The 22372-nt window shown below is 35.4% G+C and overlaps 3 protein-coding genes across 3 annotated transcripts; 2 read left to right on the forward strand and 1 right to left on the reverse strand.

Moving 5' to 3' along the window:
• Positions 1-637: 637 nt before the first annotated feature.
• LOC106714729 (condensin-2 complex subunit D3) lies at positions 638-11505 on the reverse strand. The gene is made up of 21 exons (XM_045678626.1): positions 10793-11505; positions 10278-10438; positions 9724-9843; positions 9328-9471; positions 8532-8619; positions 8305-8426; positions 7996-8199; positions 7356-7505; positions 6806-6958; positions 6531-6712; positions 5751-5910; positions 4955-5093; positions 4508-4588; positions 4255-4388; positions 3860-4041; positions 3245-3394; positions 2836-2969; positions 2524-2742; positions 2230-2306; positions 1122-1259; positions 638-863 (listed from the first exon to the last, which is right to left on the reverse strand). Exons 1-21 carry the CDS (start codon positions 11448-11450, stop codon positions 651-653), a joined length of 3609 nt encoding a protein of 1202 aa, XP_045534582.1. The 5' UTR covers positions 11451-11505; the 3' UTR covers positions 638-650.
• A 685-nt stretch (positions 11506-12190) lies between these two features.
• LOC106714881 (transmembrane protein 177) lies at positions 12191-13809 on the forward strand. Its single transcript, XM_014508000.2, has 4 exons — positions 12191-12649; positions 12726-12862; positions 12978-13069; positions 13148-13809. The coding sequence occupies exons 1-4, from the start codon at positions 12492-12494 to the stop codon at positions 13721-13723; spliced, it is 963 nt and encodes a 320-aa protein (XP_014363486.1). The 5' UTR covers positions 12191-12491; the 3' UTR covers positions 13724-13809.
• A 2176-nt stretch (positions 13810-15985) lies between these two features.
• On the forward strand, positions 15986-21030 carry LOC106714805 (polycomb protein Sfmbt). The gene is made up of 10 exons (XM_014507916.2): positions 15986-16282; positions 16899-17116; positions 17743-17973; positions 18084-18256; positions 18407-18545; positions 18654-19129; positions 19285-19486; positions 19673-19874; positions 19972-20219; positions 20421-21030. The coding sequence occupies exons 1-10, from the start codon at positions 16168-16170 to the stop codon at positions 20790-20792; spliced, it is 2376 nt and encodes a 791-aa protein (XP_014363402.2). The 5' UTR covers positions 15986-16167; the 3' UTR covers positions 20793-21030.
• Positions 21031-22372: the final 1342 nt, after the last annotated feature.

Below are 22372 nucleotides of genomic sequence, written 5' to 3' on the forward strand. Positions count from 1 at the left end.
GGGGCGCTGCCTATATCCGGAGCGCACGCTTGGGTTGGGGGTGTGGCTCGTGGTGCCGGTGGGCGGGGCGCTGCCTATATCCGGAGCGCACGCTTGGGTTGGGGGTGTGGCTCGTGGTGCCGGTGGGCGGGGCGCTGCCTATATCCGGAGCGCACGCTTGGGTTGGGGGTGTGGCTCGTGGTGCCGGTGGGGGGGGCGCTGCCTATATCCGGAGCGCACGCTTGGGTTGGGGGTGTGGCTCGTGGTGCCGGTGGGCGGGGCGCTGCCTATATCCGGAGCGCACGCTTGGGTTGGGGGTGTGGCTCGTGGTGCCGGTGGGCGGGGCGCTGCCTATATCCGGAGCGCACGCTTGGGTTGGGGGTGTGGCTCGTGGTGCCGGTGGGCGGGGCGCTGCCTATATCCGGAGCGCACGCTTGGGTTGGGGGTGTGGCTCGTGGTGCCGGTGGGCGGAGCGCTGCCTATATCCGGAGCGCACGCTTGGGTTGGGGGTGTGGCTCGTGGTGCCGGTGGGCGGGGCGCTGCCTATATCCGGAGCGCACGCTTGGGTTGGGGGTGTGTATCGTGGTGCCGGTGGGGGGGGCGCTGCCTATATCCGGAGCGCACGCTTGGGTTGGGGGTGTGGCTCGTGGTGCCGGTGGGGGGGGCGCTGCCTATATCCGGAGCGCACGCTTGGGTTGGGGGTGTGGCTCGTGGTGCCGGTGGGCGGGGCGCTTGCGGGGCGCACGCGGCGTGTCGGGGTCGGGGGGCGCAGAAGCTGTCACCAGGTTGCGCGCGTTGCCGAAAGACGGCTCCAGTCCGATCGTCTCCTGAAACTGTCGGATGCGCTGCACCAGCTCCTCGTCCAGCTGGATCAACTCTTCGATCTGAATAGATAAAGAAACGATATTGACAAATTCCAGATGTCCGATAGCAAAATGATTTCAGTCCAGCGTTTGACGACATAAAAACATTAATAACAATAATAGTTAATTTTCCTTTAAAAGATGTATCACATTGCCTGATAAACAAACGTTAGAAACTTTCGATCGTGAAAAGTAAATCCTAATCGCATTGTTAGAATGTGCGGGAGAGCGAAGATACATAAATGAATCTGTGAAGTTCCTAGCATTATTAGTTGTTACCTCTTGCCGGTAGTCGGCGAGCAGGTCTGTGGCGATGCGCACGAGGTATGCGGCGAGCTGTCCGCCGCGCGGGCGCATGTGCGCGTACAGCCGCAGCACGGCCGGCACCAACACCTCCGCCACCGTGCGCTTCATTTTCTGTACACACATAAACAAATTGTAAACAATCTGCTCGGTAGAGAACCGTGTATTATGGAAGTACTGCTACATGAGTACGCGTTTCGAGCCACTATTATTTTCACGTATTAAGATGAACTCGCGAGTCGATGGCACTGAACGTGTTAATTATCTTTCTCCCAAAATTAATCATCTATACGTATCCATTACCTTTGATTTAAAGCCTAATTTGGTTAAATTCCATACATGGCGGCGATATTGATATTTGTATTTTTTACTTTGTGAAAATCGGAGATTGTTAGGAATATACGAGTTTTAGCCTAAATTGTAGTTTGTCTATGGTTTAGGGTTTATACAAGCTCGTTGATTACGGATACTTAAACCTAAAAGTCTAACTACTAAACATTTAGTAAAATATAGATAAAGTAAATTCGGTGCAATCTTTTTTTTAAATTAAAAATCTATTTATTGGATGCGTAATATTGACAAAAAAAAAACTTAAACAAAATTAGAAGAAAAAGCCTGTAATGTCTACTGCCATTTAATAAGGTGAAAATATTAATGTGCTAAGTACTAAAACAAAATTAACATTTGTTAAAGCGTTAAAATTAAATAACATTTTAACCAATCTTTTGAACTCCCCTTCCCTTCCTTCTACTACTATGTCTCAACAATAGTAAAAAAACATTTGGCATTCTGAATTCACAAAAGCTGGTATAGACTATGTTGGGGTTTATTCTAACACGGCTAAATGAAATTGCAGAAAATTATATTTGGACATCAATTACATACTTTTACCAAAATAAAAAAAGTACAGACATATCTATGGTCTTTAAAATAACTTACTTTTATTCTGGGGTCCTCGGGCATCTTAACATTTAAATGTAAAATTATTATGAATTACAAGATACTAGAACTAATATTTGCCTATCAATTTGTAGCTCTTAAATCTTAACAAATATTTTACATTAATGATTTTACTAATACTTACATATGAGACTATATTGCTTGTCACTCTCTCCGTGAGATCGTCTATGTCCGCTGTATCACCTGTAGTCTGTGGTTTTTCTATATAAAAGAATCACAATTTTACACACATCGGTGGGTAAACTTTAGCGATAGAAATATGCACTACGATTATTGCATCAACAGATTTTGAATAAAATATAAAAAATGAAAAGAAAAAAAAAATCTTAAATGTATGATAATTCGGTTAGAAGGGACAAAACCTGTTGCGTTAACCCCACATAAAGTGGTAGAACAATATGGAAATAAAATAATTTACTGGGTAACTTCATCCTGGGTCCGCAAAGCAGCGTGATGGTATCAAGCAGAGCAGCGTGCAGCGTGTCGGGCAGGGTGTCGCTGTCGTCGCACAGATCTGCAGCGTGTTGCAGCACCTCGCGCGCCACTCGACACTGCACGTTCAGCTTCTGCACCGCCGACAGTCGCTGCAGCATCACGTCGTAGATCAGCTGCCGTGCGTCAAACGACAGCCCACCTCCTGCTACCAATATAATCAATTGGGGTAAATGAGACTGTTATTGCCCTAGTGACAGACTATTTTTTTTTAACAAATATTTAATAAGTATTTGACCTTCATCGCTGTTGTAGTAGAGCAAGCAGTCAACGAAGTGGTGGTAGATGTGGTCTGCGGTGAGACAACTGCTCACATAGTACTCGGCCGGCTCCCGCACGTCGTGCTCCTCGTCCGCCAACAGCGCGCAGTACCTGCACTCGATCATAAATATTATTTATCTCTTTATCCCTTTAAAATTTGAATAATAATCACAAGAAAAATATTTTTTTCTAGCTCTTCACATTTTTGTGGCTGTCGCTTGACCTTTACTATTGCAACGGTCGATGTTCTATAGATTTTTGCGACCTAATTTACATTGGTCTTTCTTACTGTCGACCACCCTTGTATTTGTTAGCCATAAGTCTCTTGAGGATTGCTATCGATATTAAAATAGGAAATTATCATGTTGTTTGTGTGTCAATCATACCGGTAGTAGAGCGGCGTGCGCAGGCGCAGGTACCCGGCGAGCAGGAGTCGTGTGAGCGCGCGCGCGGCGGCGCGGCGCAGTGGCGGCGCAGTGCCGATGTCCACGCACTGGCTGATAGACCCCAACAGCGGCTCAACGATACAAGCGTATCTGTTAATGCAGGCTTTATTTATTTATTTGAGGAAAAATACCGATTCATTGATAATACTGAGAAATGAAAGTACTAATTTAATGCATTATATTAAAATAAGTAATCAAGGTTTGGTTCAATACAAGTATTCGATATACCTTAAACATCTAAACCGAGATGTGAACCAAAATGAACAAATTAACGTTGATGGTTATCAATAGAAGAGGTTTAATAAATTTTTTGGTCACTTCGAAATTATTGAAATGATGTAGATATGCTTTTACAAGAAATCCGACACATAGAAAAAAATGGATGGATGGATGTATGTTAAAAATTATCTCGAGAACGTGTGCATGGATCTTGCTGAAATTTGGCATACCTAGATGTAGAACATAGAACACATAAGCTAATTAAGAGTCGCGGGCTACAGGTAGTAAACAATAATATCTATTAATATAATGTATATGTATATATAATAAACTCGCCTGATGCATATGTCTGTGAGTGCGAGCAGTGCGTTGAGACGTGCGGGCAGGGGGGCGCGCGCGTCGCGCAGCAGTGCTGCCAGCGGCGGAGCGGCCGCGGCGGCGGAGGCGCGCGACCGCAGGCACACGCGCCCCGCACCCACCACACACGCGCTCACCTCCTGAACCTCGCCCCCCACACCCTCCCCCACACCATCGCCACCATCGCCACCATCGCCTACAAAACGCACCGACAAATAACTACAATATCTCCTAACAAAGACTTTCAATATCTTTTTGATGTGATTTACTACCCAGAGACAAACATAATATAAAGCCAAGTAATTTCATTACAAGTAGTAAGTACAATTTGAAAGATTCCTAGTGTATTGTGAGTTGTGAGTGTTACATGAAGCGGGGTGTTGAATTCGCTGCAGCAGCGAGTGCAGCAGGTCCGGCGAGGGCGGGTCGGGCGCCACCAGCGCCAGGTCCGCCGCGCGCACGTACTCCGCGACTGCGCCCGCGCCGCCGCACACAGCGCGAGACTCCGCTGTATGTATCATCATATTTTATATAAAATAAACGCAGTAATGCAACACAAAGCATTAAGTGTAGTTGCTGGTCCTAAATATTATTGCTGTATGAAAATATAAATGAAACAATACTTACCGATTTTCATAAGATGCGACGCCCATTCTAAATTATTTGGGTCCAAGTGAGCCGCTAGATTGACGCGGTCGGGTCTGCAACCTTCAAATGGATTTACACAACCAATTTTAAATTAGAGTCATCAGAGTTTAAATGCTAAATTAGGAATCGTTTGAAGGACACCCTTAGTATAGATATCCTACTATTATTATAAATACGAATGTTTAGATGGATGGATGGATGTTTGTTTGAAGGTATATCTGGAACAGCTCAACGAATCGTGATGAAATTTGGCACAGATGTAGAACATAGTCTGGAGATCACATAAGCTACTTATTACATTTTTTAAATCCGCGCATACGAAGTCGCGGGCCTGTTGCTAGTAGTCTATAAGTTACAAAAAAAAAGGTTTTGTTTAGGATTAAGGTTTCTTGCTGTAGAAGTGTAGAAGGTTGTAGCAATAATTACCATCATCTTGTGCAGTGGAGGCGGCGGCCAACTTCTGCAGCAGATGCCGGCGGAGCGCCTCGCGGTCCTCCGCGCTCAGCCAGCGCGACCACAGTGTTAGCATTTCCAACGTCATTGCCACGATACGGATATCAGGTTTCTATTAAATAATTGTGTGCTTTTTATAACAAGTAGTTTCCTATTTACAAAAAATTGTAATTAATTCATTTATATATATACTTTCCGCTAATACAAATAAATTCCAATTTATTTCAGGTAAAATACCTTTTTTTTCAATTATAAAAACGTATATTTTTTTACAACGATACTTTGTTTTTTTTTTTAATTGTTTGAAAATAAATGTTTAATTATAATGTTCTCCTTCTCAGAGTAGGATTGCCCTAAAACCTTGTGCGTTGACACCACCAATACTTTGACAAAAAAATACATATCAATGGCTCCTACGAATAAAGGTCAATGTGGAAATTGGCAACTTTTCAGGAGAGACTCTTCAAAGTTTCAACCATATAGGAAAAGATGCCACATAGGCCCTAGTACTTTAGCAAAAAAAAAAAACACGTTTACATCTGTAAATGTTTATTTATGTTTAGTGCATGTTAATTAGACTAAGACGTAGCTTTTAACATAAAAAAGTAAAAACCATCAATTTGCTAGTTTGGCCCTTATACATAGGACCCATCGAAATATATATCATAAGAACCGTCATGTCTGGAATTTAAAGTATCTCTATTTACTTTATTAATACGTTGGATTCAAAAAAGTTATAAAGTTGTAAGAACCAGAAAGGAAGTGTTACCTGTACATCATCTTCTAGCTTGTAGAAGTATTGCAAGAGAAAGTCTAGTTGTTCGCAGTGTAGATGCCGAGCCGAGCTGGTCAGCAGCGCTAGGCATTGCAGGTCACGTGACGAGCTCACATTGCCCAAGTGACTTCTTATTATCTCTATCAAACGGTTGCTGACAACAAAAAAAACGTAACGTCACCAAACTGTGAACTTGGTATTTTTAATAATCAGACATATTACATGCTGCAAAGTAATCATTCAATAAAAAATAATTAACGTAAGTAAAAGTTAAAAATATCTGCAAATAATACACACTTATAACATAATTAGGGTTTTATATTATCTATATTGTTATATTTTTCTATTATGTTTATAAAAATATGTATATTTTTACTAACAGTTATTAACAAAATTATGAGCATAACATTGTGGCTTGAAATAAATATATATTGTTAGATATTTGATGCAAAAGTATTTTAAAAGAAATAAATTAACAGCGAAATAGTGAATTTAACTCTACTTCTAAATAATCCTCGCAATAGGATAAACTCAAACCGAACGTAAATAAACAAAAATGTCAGACGTTCCGCAATGACGGATGGAAAGAGACTGCCTCGAGCAGCAGCGCACGCTTCCTTATAAAGCCTTTTTTTTGTGTGGCTACCCTCAACAGTTCTAACATTTGTGTGGCTACCCTCAACAGTCCTAACACCTAACAATATTATTAAAGTTTCAAATCATTCCCTCTTCCATATACCATAATGATCAAATTAAAAAAAAAAATGTATTTACTTTATGCATTTTGATGCTTTGTGTAGTAGCGTGCAAGCCTTCTGCAAATGTCTGCGCATGTTCTTGCGCACGATGGCCGCGAGGAACATCCAGGGCAGCGGGTCCTCCTTTGCTATGGCGGAGTGCGCGCGCATCCGCTCGAATAAGATTTGCTGAATTTGCGTCACTACTTGATCTTGTACCTTTGTATCAAAAAACGTAAAACGATTATTAAATGTACATATAATTTAGAATATTGCGCATATGTTTGCATGTGGCTACGAGTCCGTCGTTACCTTAGCCTCTGGGTCGGAGAGCTGGTGCATAGGCCCGGTGAGGAAGGCATCGAGGAGCTCATCACTCGGCATCTGCGTCACCAGCTCGCCCAGCGCAGTAATGGCCGTCGACCGCACTATTATACTCGCGTCGCGACATAGGCTTATAAGAACCTGTAAGTTTTGATTATTCTACTAAAAATACTTTTGGGTCGAGATTTTAAACTGCAATATTAAAAGAATTTACACAGAAAAATTGACTAGTTAATGTAAGTAGGCATAGTTTAGTACCTAAAGACGTTCTGAGAAGAATACGGCCTTAAATATTACACATTTGGAAAGAGACAATCCGCTATTTTTCGCCTCTAAAACTTATCATCCTTTAAAGATCTAAAAAAATATAGGTAGTTCGTATCAGAGACAACGTTCTACAAAGCCAAAGTTTTTTTGTGTTTTCCTCACACTGATGTTGATATTTATTATGCTCATTGTATTATTTAACATTCATTTCAAAGGCTAAGTGATATGTTATATTAAGAAATGCAGCATTAAAACAATAGTGAGTGTTTACGGCAAGTTCGTTAGGCGTGTGCGTGTGCGCAGCGGCGAGCAGGCGGTGCGCGAGCGCCGCGGCCGCGCGACGCACAACCGCGCGCTCGTCGCACACGCAGCGCCCCGCCAGCGCCGCCAGACGCGTCACCTCGCTTGTACCGTTCAGCTTCTACTCGCCCAACATATAATAACAATAGACACAGAGACAGATTAAGCAAACTACTGCTTAAACACAACTTGATCTAGTTTTAATATCTTCTAAAATCGTTAAACGATATGCTAAGCGTTGTTATTGGATCGCAAACTTCACAAGGTAAATATGTATTGACACAATAAAAAAATATAAGAACAATCTTACTTATTCTTACTAATATAAAAGTGCGAAAGTTTAGTTTGATGGATGGATGCTTGTTACTATCTTTAGATAGCTGAACTAATTACGCTGAAATCGGGCCTAAATATAGAACATAGTCTGGAAAAACACATAGGTTATAAATTAAGTATTTTTGCTTAAGTCTGAGCGGAAGGAGTCGCGGGCGACCGCCAGTTTTTTATAATATGCAGATATTGTGTACAAGGAGAGACATGAAAATAAAATTTTGTTCTTAGCTTAGATATATTATTGCTTTAAGTTTAAGTTAAATTGAATATGAATTAACCTTAATAGCGTGTTGTACAGGCGGGTGCGTGCTGTCGACGCAGTCTGTGAGGAGGGCGAGCGCGCGCATGCGCACCGTGCTGGACACGTCGTGCACGCGGTCGTAGAGCGCACGCACGATGGCCGCGTGCGGTGCGGTGTGCGAGCGCGCCTGCAGCACTTTGCTCAACTCCTCCTCTAACAGCGCATCTTGCTCCTGCTGATTCTGAGCACAGTAGTCGTTTTTGTGTTAATTTTAAAGGTTTTTATTGGCAGAGTGACATTTTAAATTTTATTTTTTTCAATAATTTATTTAACATAGTTCACATACAGATGAATTGAGATCTTCATTAATAATTCCTCCATTAGTAACATTTTGAACAGTATTTGGACTGAGTGCGGAGACCTCTTCTAAGTCAGTTGTCAATACGCTGGATTCCTGTATTCCAGAATCTGTAAATGTATTAATTAGAAGTTATTTAGATGTTCCAACCACTTTTTTAATAAGATTATTAACTATAAAATTTATAGTCAACAAAAAAATAAAAATAAAAATACCTGCATCACTTCTGCTTTGATTTTCCAATAAATTTTCATTTGCAACTGATTCCTCGGGATCATTATTTAAAAGCTTACTTAATATCTCCTGAAAATAAATAGATTACTGTAAACATTATTATATGTCTATGTAATTATGTCAGATGCTATTACTTTTAATGAAAAGATTATGTCATCTTTAATTGAATAACTAGCTCTCGCCCGCAACTCCTTCCGCGCATTATTAAAAAATAAATAATTAGTAGCCTATGTGTTCTTTCAGAATATGTTCAACATGTATGCCAAATGTCATTGTGATCCATTTAGCCAAAGATACATCCAACCATTTAAACTTTCGCGTTTATAACATGAAATATAATATGGGATATACTATGGGACTGACATGTTCGTAGGAACCAAAGGCCCTAAACCAAAGGCCCTAATTAAGAAAAGAAAACTATATTAAAAAAAAATTGTAATTTTATCAATCCTAAAAATAAAATAATGGCTGATAAAGGAAATAAACTATCAAGAGTAGTAGTAGTAGTCACCTAATCTTTACTACTGTAGCATATCTTACATCTATATATATATAAAAGAAAGTCGTGTTAGTTACACTATTTATAACTCAAGAACGGCTGAATTGATTTGACTGAAAATTGGTGGTCAGGTAGCTTAGAACCAGGAAATGGACATAGGATAATTTTTACCCCGTTTTCTATTTTTTTATTCCGCGCGGACGGAGTCGCGGGTAAAAGCTAGTTACTACTATATAAAAGTGTATAGTATGTGTAGTGTATAGTAAGTAAGTACTTACCACAGCTATTTGTCTATGTGATACTTTTGATGTGGCTGATAATTTAAGAATCCATTTTATGAAATCCTTATAAGACTTTTTGGGCAGAAGACTCATCAGACCGAGAACGAGAGACATACGAGCTGTACGGACTTCGGCACGCTCCTAAAATTATTTAAATGTTTATGACACCAACCATAGCAAACTAAATATGGCTCAGATACATATGGAGGAAAAATGTTATTTTTTTACATTAATAGACATTACTAATATATTAAAGGCTATGAAATAGTTATTGCTTAGAATTCAAGTTTTACTAGTTTTTAAGACAGAATTATTGTATGTTTGTACCATTATACAAAAATGAGAAATTCAGTCATACAGTTCAAAGAATAATTCAAAATATTAGTCACATACCAGTCCGTCTAATGTATAGCAAAGATGTTGCAGTAGAATTATGTAACCTGGTAATGCAGCTTTACCAAATTTACTTAGAAGTAGTGCTGAGTATGTTACATATGATGCTCTCACAACATTCTGAAATCAAAGCATAAAAATTTCTTGTTAAAGAAAATTATAATTGTAATATTTATTTATTTATTTATTTATTTATTCTTTAGCACTTTTATAAGTACAAGGAGGACTTAATGCCTAAAGGCATTCTCTACCAGTCATCCGGTATATGAGAGGAAAGTATAATTATGTGCAGGGCAGATATGAATTGAAGATACTATTTTACTAATACAATATTATGTAATACAGTAATATATTAGAAATAAATAGGTATAAATAAAATATTGTATATAATATTAATAAAACATTGTACATGTAGAAGAAAAAGAATAAGATAAATAAAAGCTCTAGATTAATAAGTACAATATAGTTTTATATAGTTATTAGGTTAAAAAAAATAATAAAATATTATAGTCTAATTTACCAATTATTTCCAGTGTGCTATTTATTATACTTACATTACTGTTCCGAGAATCGGTAGATGCTGATACAAGCTTAGGCAGAAGACATTTGAAAAGGACCTGGACAGCTTCTGGATAAGGACTTCCCTTTGAATCACAAACTAAGATGTCAATCATGTTGTAAATACTTGCAGTTAAATTTCCCAACTGAACCTTATCTAAAAAGTATATTGTAAAATTATACTAAGGATAGTATGAGAAGGGGATGTGGATTTGATAGAGGAGATGCATAGGAAAGGTATTATTAAAAGGGAAGATTAAAAGTAGGCAATGCATCTGCAATTGCAGATATCTATGAGCAGGGGTCACTTCACCCAATTAGGTGTGTTTCAGGTGGACACTGGCTCATTTGTCACCTTATGATATAAAAAAATGTATACATGTATGTATGCATAACTTATTGTGTTTTATTATATGTTTCTTTGGCTGTGATTATCAATAATACTTATACCACAATTTTATTTTTACAGAGAAATAGATTTAAGGTTATAACAAACTTACTTCTTACTTACCTACATTCAATTTTTTAACAATAGCTCCACCAGTAATGTCAACTAAATTACTCAATATATCTTCAAAATTCATATTGTTTGGTTTTAATTGTAATGTTTTAATAACCATACTCAGATCATTAGCAAATATTTGTAAGGTTTTTAAAGTATCATTGACTTCACGGGTTAATTCACGAACATTCAAATAGTTTTCTTCATTTTCACATAACGTTTTAGGAAAACTCAAACAAACCAATGAATTCACAAACAGTTGGGAATGATATATGTGATAAGCTTTATATCCAGGAATAGTCAGTAGTTTATAATATAAACGTGAGGCCAACAATGCATTATAACGAGACTCATTATTTATTACGTTTTTATTCCCATAGTCAATATAGTAAGCGAGAAGTGATAAAAGTTTTTCATGTTGTATTTCGTGCGAAAGTCTTGCCCACGACTTTTCCTCATTATTAATTGGTTCTGAGTTCACCCAAGAATCTATAGATTGCATTATCTCGAGACACACCTTTTGGTATTCGAAATCTTGAAATGCGTTTTCATAATCTGCTGGTAGTTCTTCAAATTCAAGGAATTCTGAATTAAATATTGCTTTTACCCAGTCTTCACTTAGGTTATACAATTGCAATAGTTCGATTTTATTCAGGATTTCGTTCATTTTAATATCTAAGAATTAAATCGTTTTAATATAAAAAAAATTAACATTGATCAAACATTAACATATAGTAATGATTTCTTTTTATGTACGTTTCATGTTTATTTATTGTTTACCTCAACCGCAATTGTCAATTTTGACATCAACTTTGAACTCTGTCTGTCTCGCTTTCAAGCTAAAACTACTGAATCGATTTAAATTAAATTTGGTACAAAGATAGCTTAGAGCCTGAGAGAGAACATATAGGCTACTTTTTTTTAGATAAAAAGGGTTTGCAAGCGCTGGAAAGAGGGGATGGGAAATTATATGAAAATAACATCGATTTTATAGTTAGAAGCTTGAAACTTATTTTTAGTCAGTTTAGGAAAACTCAAACACATAACATAACACATTTACTTAATTTTATTTAATTCTATAAAATGTTTAGGGCAATTAGTGTTTAGGTAATATCTATTGTATTTCTATGTTTTCCCTGCATTTTTTTTAAAATGTACTAAAATCGATAATTTTTTCTTTAAAATCGATTGATCGACCAATAGATTTTTGTCATCAACTATAAAAATCGATTTTCGAAAAATCGATTTTTCCACTCCCTGTTAACCTCCCTATTGGACAAACTATTTGAATTTGACAGTCAAATGTTTTCGCTGCGTTCTACTGTACCGGTGCCGGTTTTAGCGCTACCGGCCTTACTATACTCAAATGCGTAATTTTTACTTTATTGAGGACAGATCGCTATTTACATCGAAAGTCCTGGACCAGTTTTGTGTTTGTCAAGTAACTGATATTGAATGAGATCTGTCTATAATTACAGCCGAATTTTTGTGGATTGAAAACTTATTTCTTAATTCTAAAAAGTTGTAATTTGACGTCATAATCTATTAATCTTTGACATTGACACTGAATGAAATTGACAAATGACAATTGACAATTGTAGGTACAGGTTATGGGGATTGTGATCATTTTATGATAATAAAATAAACTTTAATTGCGTTATAATATTTCTAACTGAACACAACTGTACACGGCTTGTAAGGAAATAAAATGACTACGCGAAGGCCCATTTCTTGGTTTATAACTGAGAAAGGTCGTAAGTTTTCATTTGCTATCGTCACCGGCACTGGGATAGCACTAAGTTGTGCTAGATTTTTGCCACAAACCTTTTTCCTCGAAAAATACATAGACTTTGTACATTATTATAAGTATGTTAAAGTAAAATTTACAATTTATTTTATGAATGTATAACAAATAATAAAGTCAGATATTACAATATTTTAGAGATGGGCAGCGAGTTGGAATTGCAAGAGAACTTTCGTCACGCTATGATAAATGCCTCGAAATTCTAAAATTGACAGATACACATAGAAAACTTATCCAACCTTTTAGTGTTTTTGGTTTTGATTTATTTCATGCAGGTATATCATTTCATCTCTGCATTATTCATTATGAAAATTAAAATTGCAAACGTTTTTTTCTGTATGATTGTGTTTTATGTATGATTTATATTCATAATTTTTTAACAATTTCTAGGCAGTACAAGTTCAAGATTTGGTGTAGCTATTGGAATCCCTGTCAACTTTGCTTACAATTCTATGGATGACATTAAAAAAGACAATATTCAGGTTTATAATTTTTCTTTTTAACATGTATTAAAATGAAGCTTCCCTTTTCTTTAAAATATAAAAAGATGATTATTTCAGGTGAATCAAAAAAGTATTAATTGGGAGTCTGAAGTTGGAAAAAAACTAGCAAATGCACTCATTCTTCCAGATAAGGTGCAAGAATTTGCTATTTGTAGAGAAATTTTAATGACCAATAATAACAAAGTGATGTTTGAATCATGCTATCCATTTATGTCCATATTTCTTGTTTACAACCTTTGCCAATATTTGAATAGAAAACTTAATCTGTATGCAGCCCATCCTGTAGTTAGAAGTACCATGTATACTATTGTAGGTTTATTTGGAGCAGGAATCTATTTCCTAATGAAAGATCTAACAGAAGTACATTATGAGACAAATGTTGACCAAAAATTGTGTAAACTTGGTCCTGAATATGTTGAAAGTGGAGTAATATTCTATGAGAAACTCCTACAGCGAAATCAAGCACTAAGAGAACTGATGGGAAAAGAAGGAGAACGCAAATACACTAAAATGGGTAATGAAAATTATGGCATAAGACAGCCTCATGTAGCATTGATACATAGAAAACAATTTTTTGAAGAAAAACTAAAAGAAAATGCAGCTTCTGAAGATCTAGAAAACCCAGAAGAATAAAAATTAACTAGTTTATTGTTTAGTAATAAATGTATAGTAAAGTCAAAAATAGATTGTGATTTTAACAAAAAATTAGAAAAAGTTTATGGATTCAAAGTAAATATTTATTGACATCTTTCTTTGTTTTCTTTCTTACATTTATTATTTTCGCGCGGAATTAAAAACAAAACTTAATTAGTAGCCCATGTGTTCTTCCAGACTATGTTCTATATCCATGCCAAATTACATTCGAATCCGTTGAGCCTTTTCTATAGTTATTTTTCTACTAGACTATACCTACTCTTTTTGTAATATTAGTAAGATATGAATTCGTTGCCATGGCATTGACATTGTTGATTAACGTCGAGTTGTCAAAGTATTTTATTGTAATCGCCAAGCCGCGGTGTAATATTTAAGTTCACGATAATTTTATGTGTTAATTACGCTGAAAAATGTGAACTACAATATATACATGCAATTGACGTAGGATTTAGAATAATGGATTTAACTTTTAAATGATATTAGTTCGTTAGGCGTAGATGAAAACTGTTGTAAGTTGTAATGAAAATTGTGGCGCCCTCATGAAAGGGTATATTTTAGCCCGGATTTACATGAAATAAGTCTGTTTTCTGAAGCACATATGGAAAACAAACAGAAAGCATAAAAGCAGAATGAATATGAGTTCACCGGCATAACAGTTTTTTTTTTAAAATCGAACACTGATGATGTTAGTTTATTATTAAATCCGTTTTATACACTGTTCATAGCTTTTTCACTAGAACTCTGTGGTTTTTGATGATGATAAGATCTGTGATTATGATTTAATCAGGGTCCGCCAACTTCGAACGAAAAACAAGAAACTTCACACAGAGACAATTTTGTTGTTGTGTTAACTGGGTTCCATAATATGAACGAGATAGAGCATATATCTATGCCGTTTTCGCTCGCGATAGTCCAAGCTATACTTGCCATATAAAAAAAATATTTCATCCTTTTATTTTTATAATAAAGTATTTATAATTAAAAATAAGAAAACATGATTTAAAAAAAATCCTATTATTAATTGTCTTATTTCATACATTTGTATTTATAAATCAAGATATACGATCACTTGTTATCTTATATCTACATCGCAAAAAAATGTAGTTATGGCAATTTTAAATCATAACCGTTAAAAAAATAAGTTTTCAAATTTGTTTCAAAACGTGTTCTCGTATGGTTCCGAAATCTTTGATATTGCATTGTATTTTTGAACTAATAACGCGAGTGTTTAAGTTTTGAGATATTGACTCTGATAAGTGAAATATTGAAATATTAATAATCTAGAGGCATTTTTGATAGCCGGCGATAGCCAAATAGAACAGACGTCAGATGACATAGAATGGCAATTTGATCCACATCAAGATCAATTTGAAGATATTATTGGTGAAGCAGTTCATACCATTGATTGTGGTACGTCAGAGGCCCAGGCTTGTGCATATGTGTGTGGATTTATGGTCAAAAAACGAAATATAAATTGTAATAATTGTAAGGAATTGTTTTTATCATCAGACCATAAATCCATACACATTTTTACACAATTTAAAGATTATGCTGAAAGCTTAAATTACGCCAGTAAAAAATTTATTCAATGTGTGGAGATAAGTGCTTCAATAATTAATAATGAACTTGAATCAAATGGATACAAAAATTATATAGTTAAAAATTTGAAATCCATCCTTACATGCATGGTTTATTTCAGATTTTTACTTAATTGTGACAGACATAATGAAAATTGTGATTTCATAATAAAATCAATAATTTTTATATCTTTAAAGCGATTCTTAATTAAAAAAAATCGGGAACTAAATTTAATTAAATAAATGATGTTAAATTACTCTGTTTCATTTCATTATTCCTTTAACTAATTTAAGTTAATAACTTTTACTAACACAATATATTGGAAATAATGATTATTTCATTTTAAAATTATTCTTTCTTTAAAAAAATCTTACATTTGCTAAATTATCAAAATAATCATAATTTCCAATATAAATTTTTAACTATAAATAAATTAAAATACTAAACGTATATTCAAAATTCCCGCGTTTTATTTTTTCATATGGGCGACAATAATGGCGCTAGTAGTATAAGCGTATAGACCAAAGTTATAATACTATAGTATGTAACATGTCATTCTTCTCTCTATAGAGAGTATTATATTCTTTGGATTTAATTCTATACTATCTGTATAGTGCTACATTGGTTATTAATAAAATGTTAATTTAATTTTTATAGAAAATTGTAGTACAATTTGCAACAGTGAAGAAATCTTATACAAAATTGTGGAACTTATTCTTTCATAATAGCTTTACTTTTTCAAAAGTAAAGATAGTGTTTGAACGTTTGTAAAAAGAATATTTAAGTCATGAATATTGCCGTGTTTACAACCACGGTGCCGACTATTTGTTTATGGCTTAATAAATATGGCTTATCTCAATGCCGGCTGCAATGTAAATACGAATAATTCTTCGGACACAATTGATGATACTGATGTTGCAGATGAATTGTCCATAGTACCCTTTGATAAAGATACTTTTGGTAAGTTATTTGTACAACAATTTAATAATTTTTTTCTCCATAATTAAATGTCACCCTATCCTTATAGATTAATTTTGCATAACTTTTTATGGCACCTTGTAAATTAATAGGTTTCTTTATATACAAAAGATTTAAAGTATTAGTCATCTCCAATCCTACTATAGGTGTAGCAATGTTCGCCGTTATCAAATACCACCAGCACCATCATCATTAGTTATTTAAATTACTACATGTATGTTATAAAATCATATTTCATTTTACTTTGGACGCTAATTTAACCTCTATTAATTTCTCAATTTTTCATAGTCAATACAGAAAAGATATAAAAATAATCGCAAAAATAATTTCCTGTTCACTTTATTCATTTTCAATTCTCTTTTACATTTGTAATTTGTGAAGTCACACATTTTTCTTACATCTTCAGAGTCAGGCTCAATTTCTACATTATAAAGTGAAAATCAAAAGTGGACCTTTTGTATAAATTATATCTATAAGATAAAAGTTTAACTAGACGTTAAATATATTAAATTCAAAAATAAACATTTTGTAATTGCATATTATAAGTTGGACAATTGTGCTTCAAATATAGAAACAAATTTAATAATAAATTTTACAGCAATATGTGAGTTATGTGGAAAAGTGGGTCGTCGTGGTCATTTTTATCACCGCAATAATCGTTTTTGCTCCCTGAGATGCCACACACGTAAGCAGAGAAGGCGAGATTGTAACTGGAAATTTGAGCTGATGGAAGGAGCTGATCACATGGCAGGCTTAATTCCATTAGAACCGCTTCCACAACTGCAACACTGGCAGACTGCATTTAGTGATTTACAGGTACCATGTTTAACAAATTGATTAAAAAATATATTAAAAGAACCTTGACATACATTATAATGTTTGTGTCCATTTTATACTCCTTATTTTATTTTGCCTGAAACATCAATTTGTTTTGTATACCACAAAATTGCTTTGTCTGTGTTATTTTGCATCACTGCATTGTGATCTTTTTACTAAGTAAAAATATTTAATTGTTATTGGGATGTATTTAATTAATAAGTTTGTCATGAGCTTGAGTTACTTATATAGTTTACATTTAAAATGTTATTTTTTGTGAATTAAGATAAAATTCAAAAAAAGTAACATAAAAAATGAGATAGAAAGTTGATGAATAATTTTTTTCAATTGTAGGTGGCTAGTGTTTCTGAAATAGTGGGTAAAAGGTTACATGTAAACTGCGACTCTGTCCATGTGCAGTAAAAAAAAAACTTAACAAGTAGCCTATGTATTCTTCTACACTATGCTCCACATCTGTGCCAAATTTCATCAAGATCTGTTGAGCCTTTTCAGAGAAACCTTAAAAACAAACATCCATCCAACCATCAATCTAAACATTTGCATTTATAATATTAGTAAAATTGCAGCATAAATATATAGCAGCCTAATGTTGTATGTGTTTTCAGGCAGGACCAATAAAGCAGTCTGCAGCATTGATAGCAAATACCTATGAATGGAAAGATGAGTTATTTGGTTGTGATTTCCTTGCAGCGCCTGTGAGTCTATTTAAACATGCCCCCTTACATGAAATGTGGGATAATACCTTTGAAGGCATGAAGGTTGAAGTTAAAAATACTGACTGTGATAATTATTCTGAGAAAAATAATGACTTTTTCTGGGTAGCTTCTGTTTTAAAGGTAAAAATTGTGTGCTAGTCTAATAAAGTATGCCATAATGCACATAGATTATGTTTAATAACATAGTGAAAATTATTACTAGTAACAATTTAAATATATTTTACTTGTAGGTTAAAGGTTATATGGGGCTTCTAAGGTACGAAGGATTTGGTAGTGATGACTCAAAAGACTTCTGGGTGAATTTGTGTTGTTCTGAAGTACATCCCGTAGGATGGTGTGCGACAAGAGGCAAGCCACTTATACCACCAAGGAGTATAGAAGATAAATATACGGACTGGAAAAAGTATGAAATTATTTTTTATGTATTTCATAACCTGTCTATTTTAACTGTAGGATTTCTGCAGTGTAGCTTATTCAAGTGGTACGGGATTATAAATTTAAGGATAGTTTTGAATGATGTTGCATTTTACTGACTCATAATTTGTATTTTCAGGTTTCTAGTTAAACAGTTGACAGGTGCTCGTACTTTACCTGCTAATTTCTACAGTAAATTAAATGATAGCCTTGTATCAAGGTTTTCTGTTGGTTCTATTATGGAAGTGGTAGACAAAAATAGAATTTCTCAAGTTAAGGTAAACTTTGCCAGTTAAATGTCATTTTTTGTGAATTAAAATAACATTCAAAAAAATTACTGTAAAAATTGAGATAAAAAGTTGACAAATAATTTTTTTCAATTCTAGGTGGCTAGTGTTTCTGAAATAGTGGGTAAAAGGTTACATGTAAAGTATTATGACAGTTCTCCGGAGGATAATGGCTTTTGGTGTCATGAGGACTCGCCATTGATTCATCCGGTGGGTTGGGCATTTCAAGTAGGTCACCCTCTTGATGCGCCGCAGGGATACTGTCAGAGGGTAGCGAGCGGTAGACTATTGCCTAACGATACCACACCGGACATGTTCTACAAGTACCCAACCAATGAACCACCTTTGTTCTCCGAAGGGATGAAGTTAGAAGCAATAGATCCGTTAAATTTATCCGCCATATGTGCCGCCACAGTTATGCAGATATTAAATGAAGGGTACATGATGATAAGGATTGACTACTACCCCGCGGATGCTTCTGGGGCCGACTGGTTTTGCTATCATCAAAGATCACCCTGTATATTCCCAGTTGGGTTTGCGATGGCGAACAACATACCTCTTGTGCCACCGGCAGGGTAAGTTTACACATTTTTATTTGCATATTTTTATATCATTTTTCACACTCTATTTATTAAGGTAATATTTATAGTCAGACTATACAGAATATACTAAATAAATGCCAGTTTAAAGACTTCAAAGTCAGGTAATAATAATGTAAGTTTTTGTTAAGTTTCAGTATAGAGGAGTTCAGTTGGGAGTCGTACCTGCGCGAGGGTGGCGCGGTGCCGGCGGGGCGGGCGGCGTTCGCGGCGCGCGGTCACGTGGTGTCGCACGGCTTCGTGGCCGGAATGCGCCTCGAGTGCGCTGATCTCATGGACCCGCGTCTCGTCTGTGTCGCCACCGTCGCGAGGGTCGTCGCTGATTTGCTCAAGGTGATACAATAATACGGTTTATTTTATTTCCTGAACAAGAACATAAATCAAAAAGGTGGTCTTGTATGTTACCATTGCTAATTAGTAGACATATATAATATGTAAGACTAACTAATACCAAATGCGTCGCTACATTTTATGTTCGGAAATAAAGTTTTAGAATTTCATAACGATGCATTGTAACAGGTACATTTCGACGGTTGGGGGTCCGAGTACGACCAGTGGCTGTGGGCGCACAGCACCGACGTGTACCCGGTGGGATGGTGCCGCGCTGTGGGACACCGGCTGGAGGGGCCGCTGCAGGCCACTCGCCGCCCCGCGCCCCGCCCCGTGCGGCCCCCGAGGCAGCCCCGTACCTACAGGCTGAACAGGCGACGACGGAAGCAAGGTACGCGGGGAATTACGATTGCGTATTTATTAATTCACTTTCTTAGCAACTGACTGATGTTAGTGATAGTTAATATAAGTATTTTTATGATTTACAGTAACAAAAGGTACCCCACACCCTCCAAATACGACGGAGGAAAGTTCCCAAAATTCGGACATGGGTGAAACAAAGGGCGTTTCGCCGCCGACCAGTGCCTCCGAAGTGTCCGCGGATACGGAGCCCCGACAAGAAGGCAGTGCGCCTGGCGCTGAAGTAGTCTGTAAGATGGAAGATGATGCTGAAGAGTTGAAGGATGTCCAAGAGGAGCATAGCGATAAACAAAGTGAAGCGACCATGGATATAGTGGTAAGATGTGTAAGATTATGTTTCATGTAACCAAATCTACGTTTTGGAAATGGTTTAAAAATATTGTCATAGAGCGTACAACTTTTAAAAAAAGAGTTGCGTCACAAGTAACATGGTTAATTTTTTGTAAATTCATACTAAAATGCTAATTACTACTTCTATAAGTTTACTAATTCATACAAAAATAAATATTATTTTCAGTGTACACCAACAGAAGTATCTCAGGATTCGAGTCAGAACACGCAGTCGGACGAAACACCAACAGATGAGGCAGAAGAAAAAGTGATACCAAGACTAGTCAACAACACAATGTCATTAGATGTTCTCAATTCAATAGAGCCGGAAAACTGGACACAGGCGGATGTGGCAAAGTTCCTTACAGTTAACGATTGCCACACATACTGTGTTAACTTTGCCCATATCGACGGATCAATGATGCTGCAGCTGTCTAAAGATGAAATCATCGAACTTCTGGAGATGAAGGTTGGTCCTTCGTTGAAAATATTTGACTTAATACAACAGTTGAAGTGCAAAATTAAACAACCTCAGTCACGAATGTCTAATTTTAAATAGTTTAAATTGCATATCAAGTGAAAATAAAGTGAAAATACAAAAGGATTGTTTAGCATCAAAGAGTTTTGTTCTTAGTCCATTGTTGTTTTAACAACATCCTAATGTAACAGACTGATATGATGTAGTTTTTGTCACTTTGCTGTGTGTAAGGAATTCACAATCATATCCTATACTATATTTATAAAGAAAGTGTGCAAGCTATAAATAAACAAATGTGGCTCTTATTTTAATGACTTAAGGCATTCTTTACTATTTAAAACGGTTTGAGTAGCTACTATTTTTTAATATGTTGAACTTTTATAATAAAAGCTGCTTTTAACATGTGATAAACAAATATAATGTTGATTTACTTCATTTGACATTTGTGTTGTACTAAAACAACTTTGTTTTGGTAATAATTCTGATACTTTACTGTGAATGATAACAAAGAAAAAGCATTTCTTAAATTAAGAGTTGTATTCATTAAATTATAACAACTAAGATTATGCTTCTGCCCAAAATATACGAAACTTTTTATAAGTATCAGTCATTAAATATACCTTGTTATAGAGGTTTCCAAATATCTTGACGGTTCGGGAACATTGCACATTGCAACATTGACCCTAAGCTACCAAGATATTTGAAAATATGTATGCAAAGTATGAGTCATATTATTAAATACTTAATTGTAAAAACCACCCCAGAGTTAAATATTTAAAATATATAAACTTAATAAATAGATTACCCAAATGTGGCCTTAGATACACTTAAAATATCCGTTGTCTTGTATTTTCAGTTTGTAGTATTGTCATACCTAAATCTTAGAATAACTAGTGTATGGAAAGTCACTGAGAACACATCATTGCCTTTACAAATAGGAAGCTATTTATTTATTGATAGAATTTGGTACTGTATGTTTCATATTAATTTAATTAAAAAGTAAAATGGTTTAATTGTTTATATATTTTTGTATGGTGTCCTTAAAATATCATTCAATTCATTTAAATAATCGGGGAAACAAGTCTAAATATATACTTAGGGAAGTGTGGTATTACATTTTTATTTCGAATTAAAAAAAGGAACTATGAATTCTTTATGTAAGATTGTGTTTAACCTAAGCTCTTATATTTTATACAATATTTTTATATGTACTTGTAATTTTCACTTCATAGAAAAAGAAGTTGTTACAATGAATTTGTTCTGAAACGTTCCAATATTCTTTATATTTCTAAAATTTTATAATTGCAGTGATTTAAAGCGAATGTATATGAAGAAGTAAAAATTATTCAGTTTGAGTATTTAATTTTATTTCTGTAATGGTGAATTTTAAATTTAATTAAAATCTGCTATTTTTAATTTCAACCATTTAACAATGAAAAGATTTTCAGTGTGTTGTGAAATGTCCTATGTACGTCATACAGATAAAATAATTAATATTTTTTTATTTTTAGTACATCATTATGCTATGTTAAATAAACTTTGCATGTGTGAAACATTTTAACTGTAAATTATTATTCATTCATAATGAAAAAATATCTAGAAACATGCTAAATCACACGCAGATAATATTGTAATAAATATATTTATATTTTAATGGTACC

The sequence above is a fragment of the Papilio machaon genome, chromosome 7, assembly GCF_912999745.1.
Source record: "Papilio machaon chromosome 7, ilPapMach1.1, whole genome shotgun sequence".
NCBI classification, from domain to species: Eukaryota; Metazoa; Arthropoda; class Insecta; order Lepidoptera; family Papilionidae; genus Papilio; species Papilio machaon.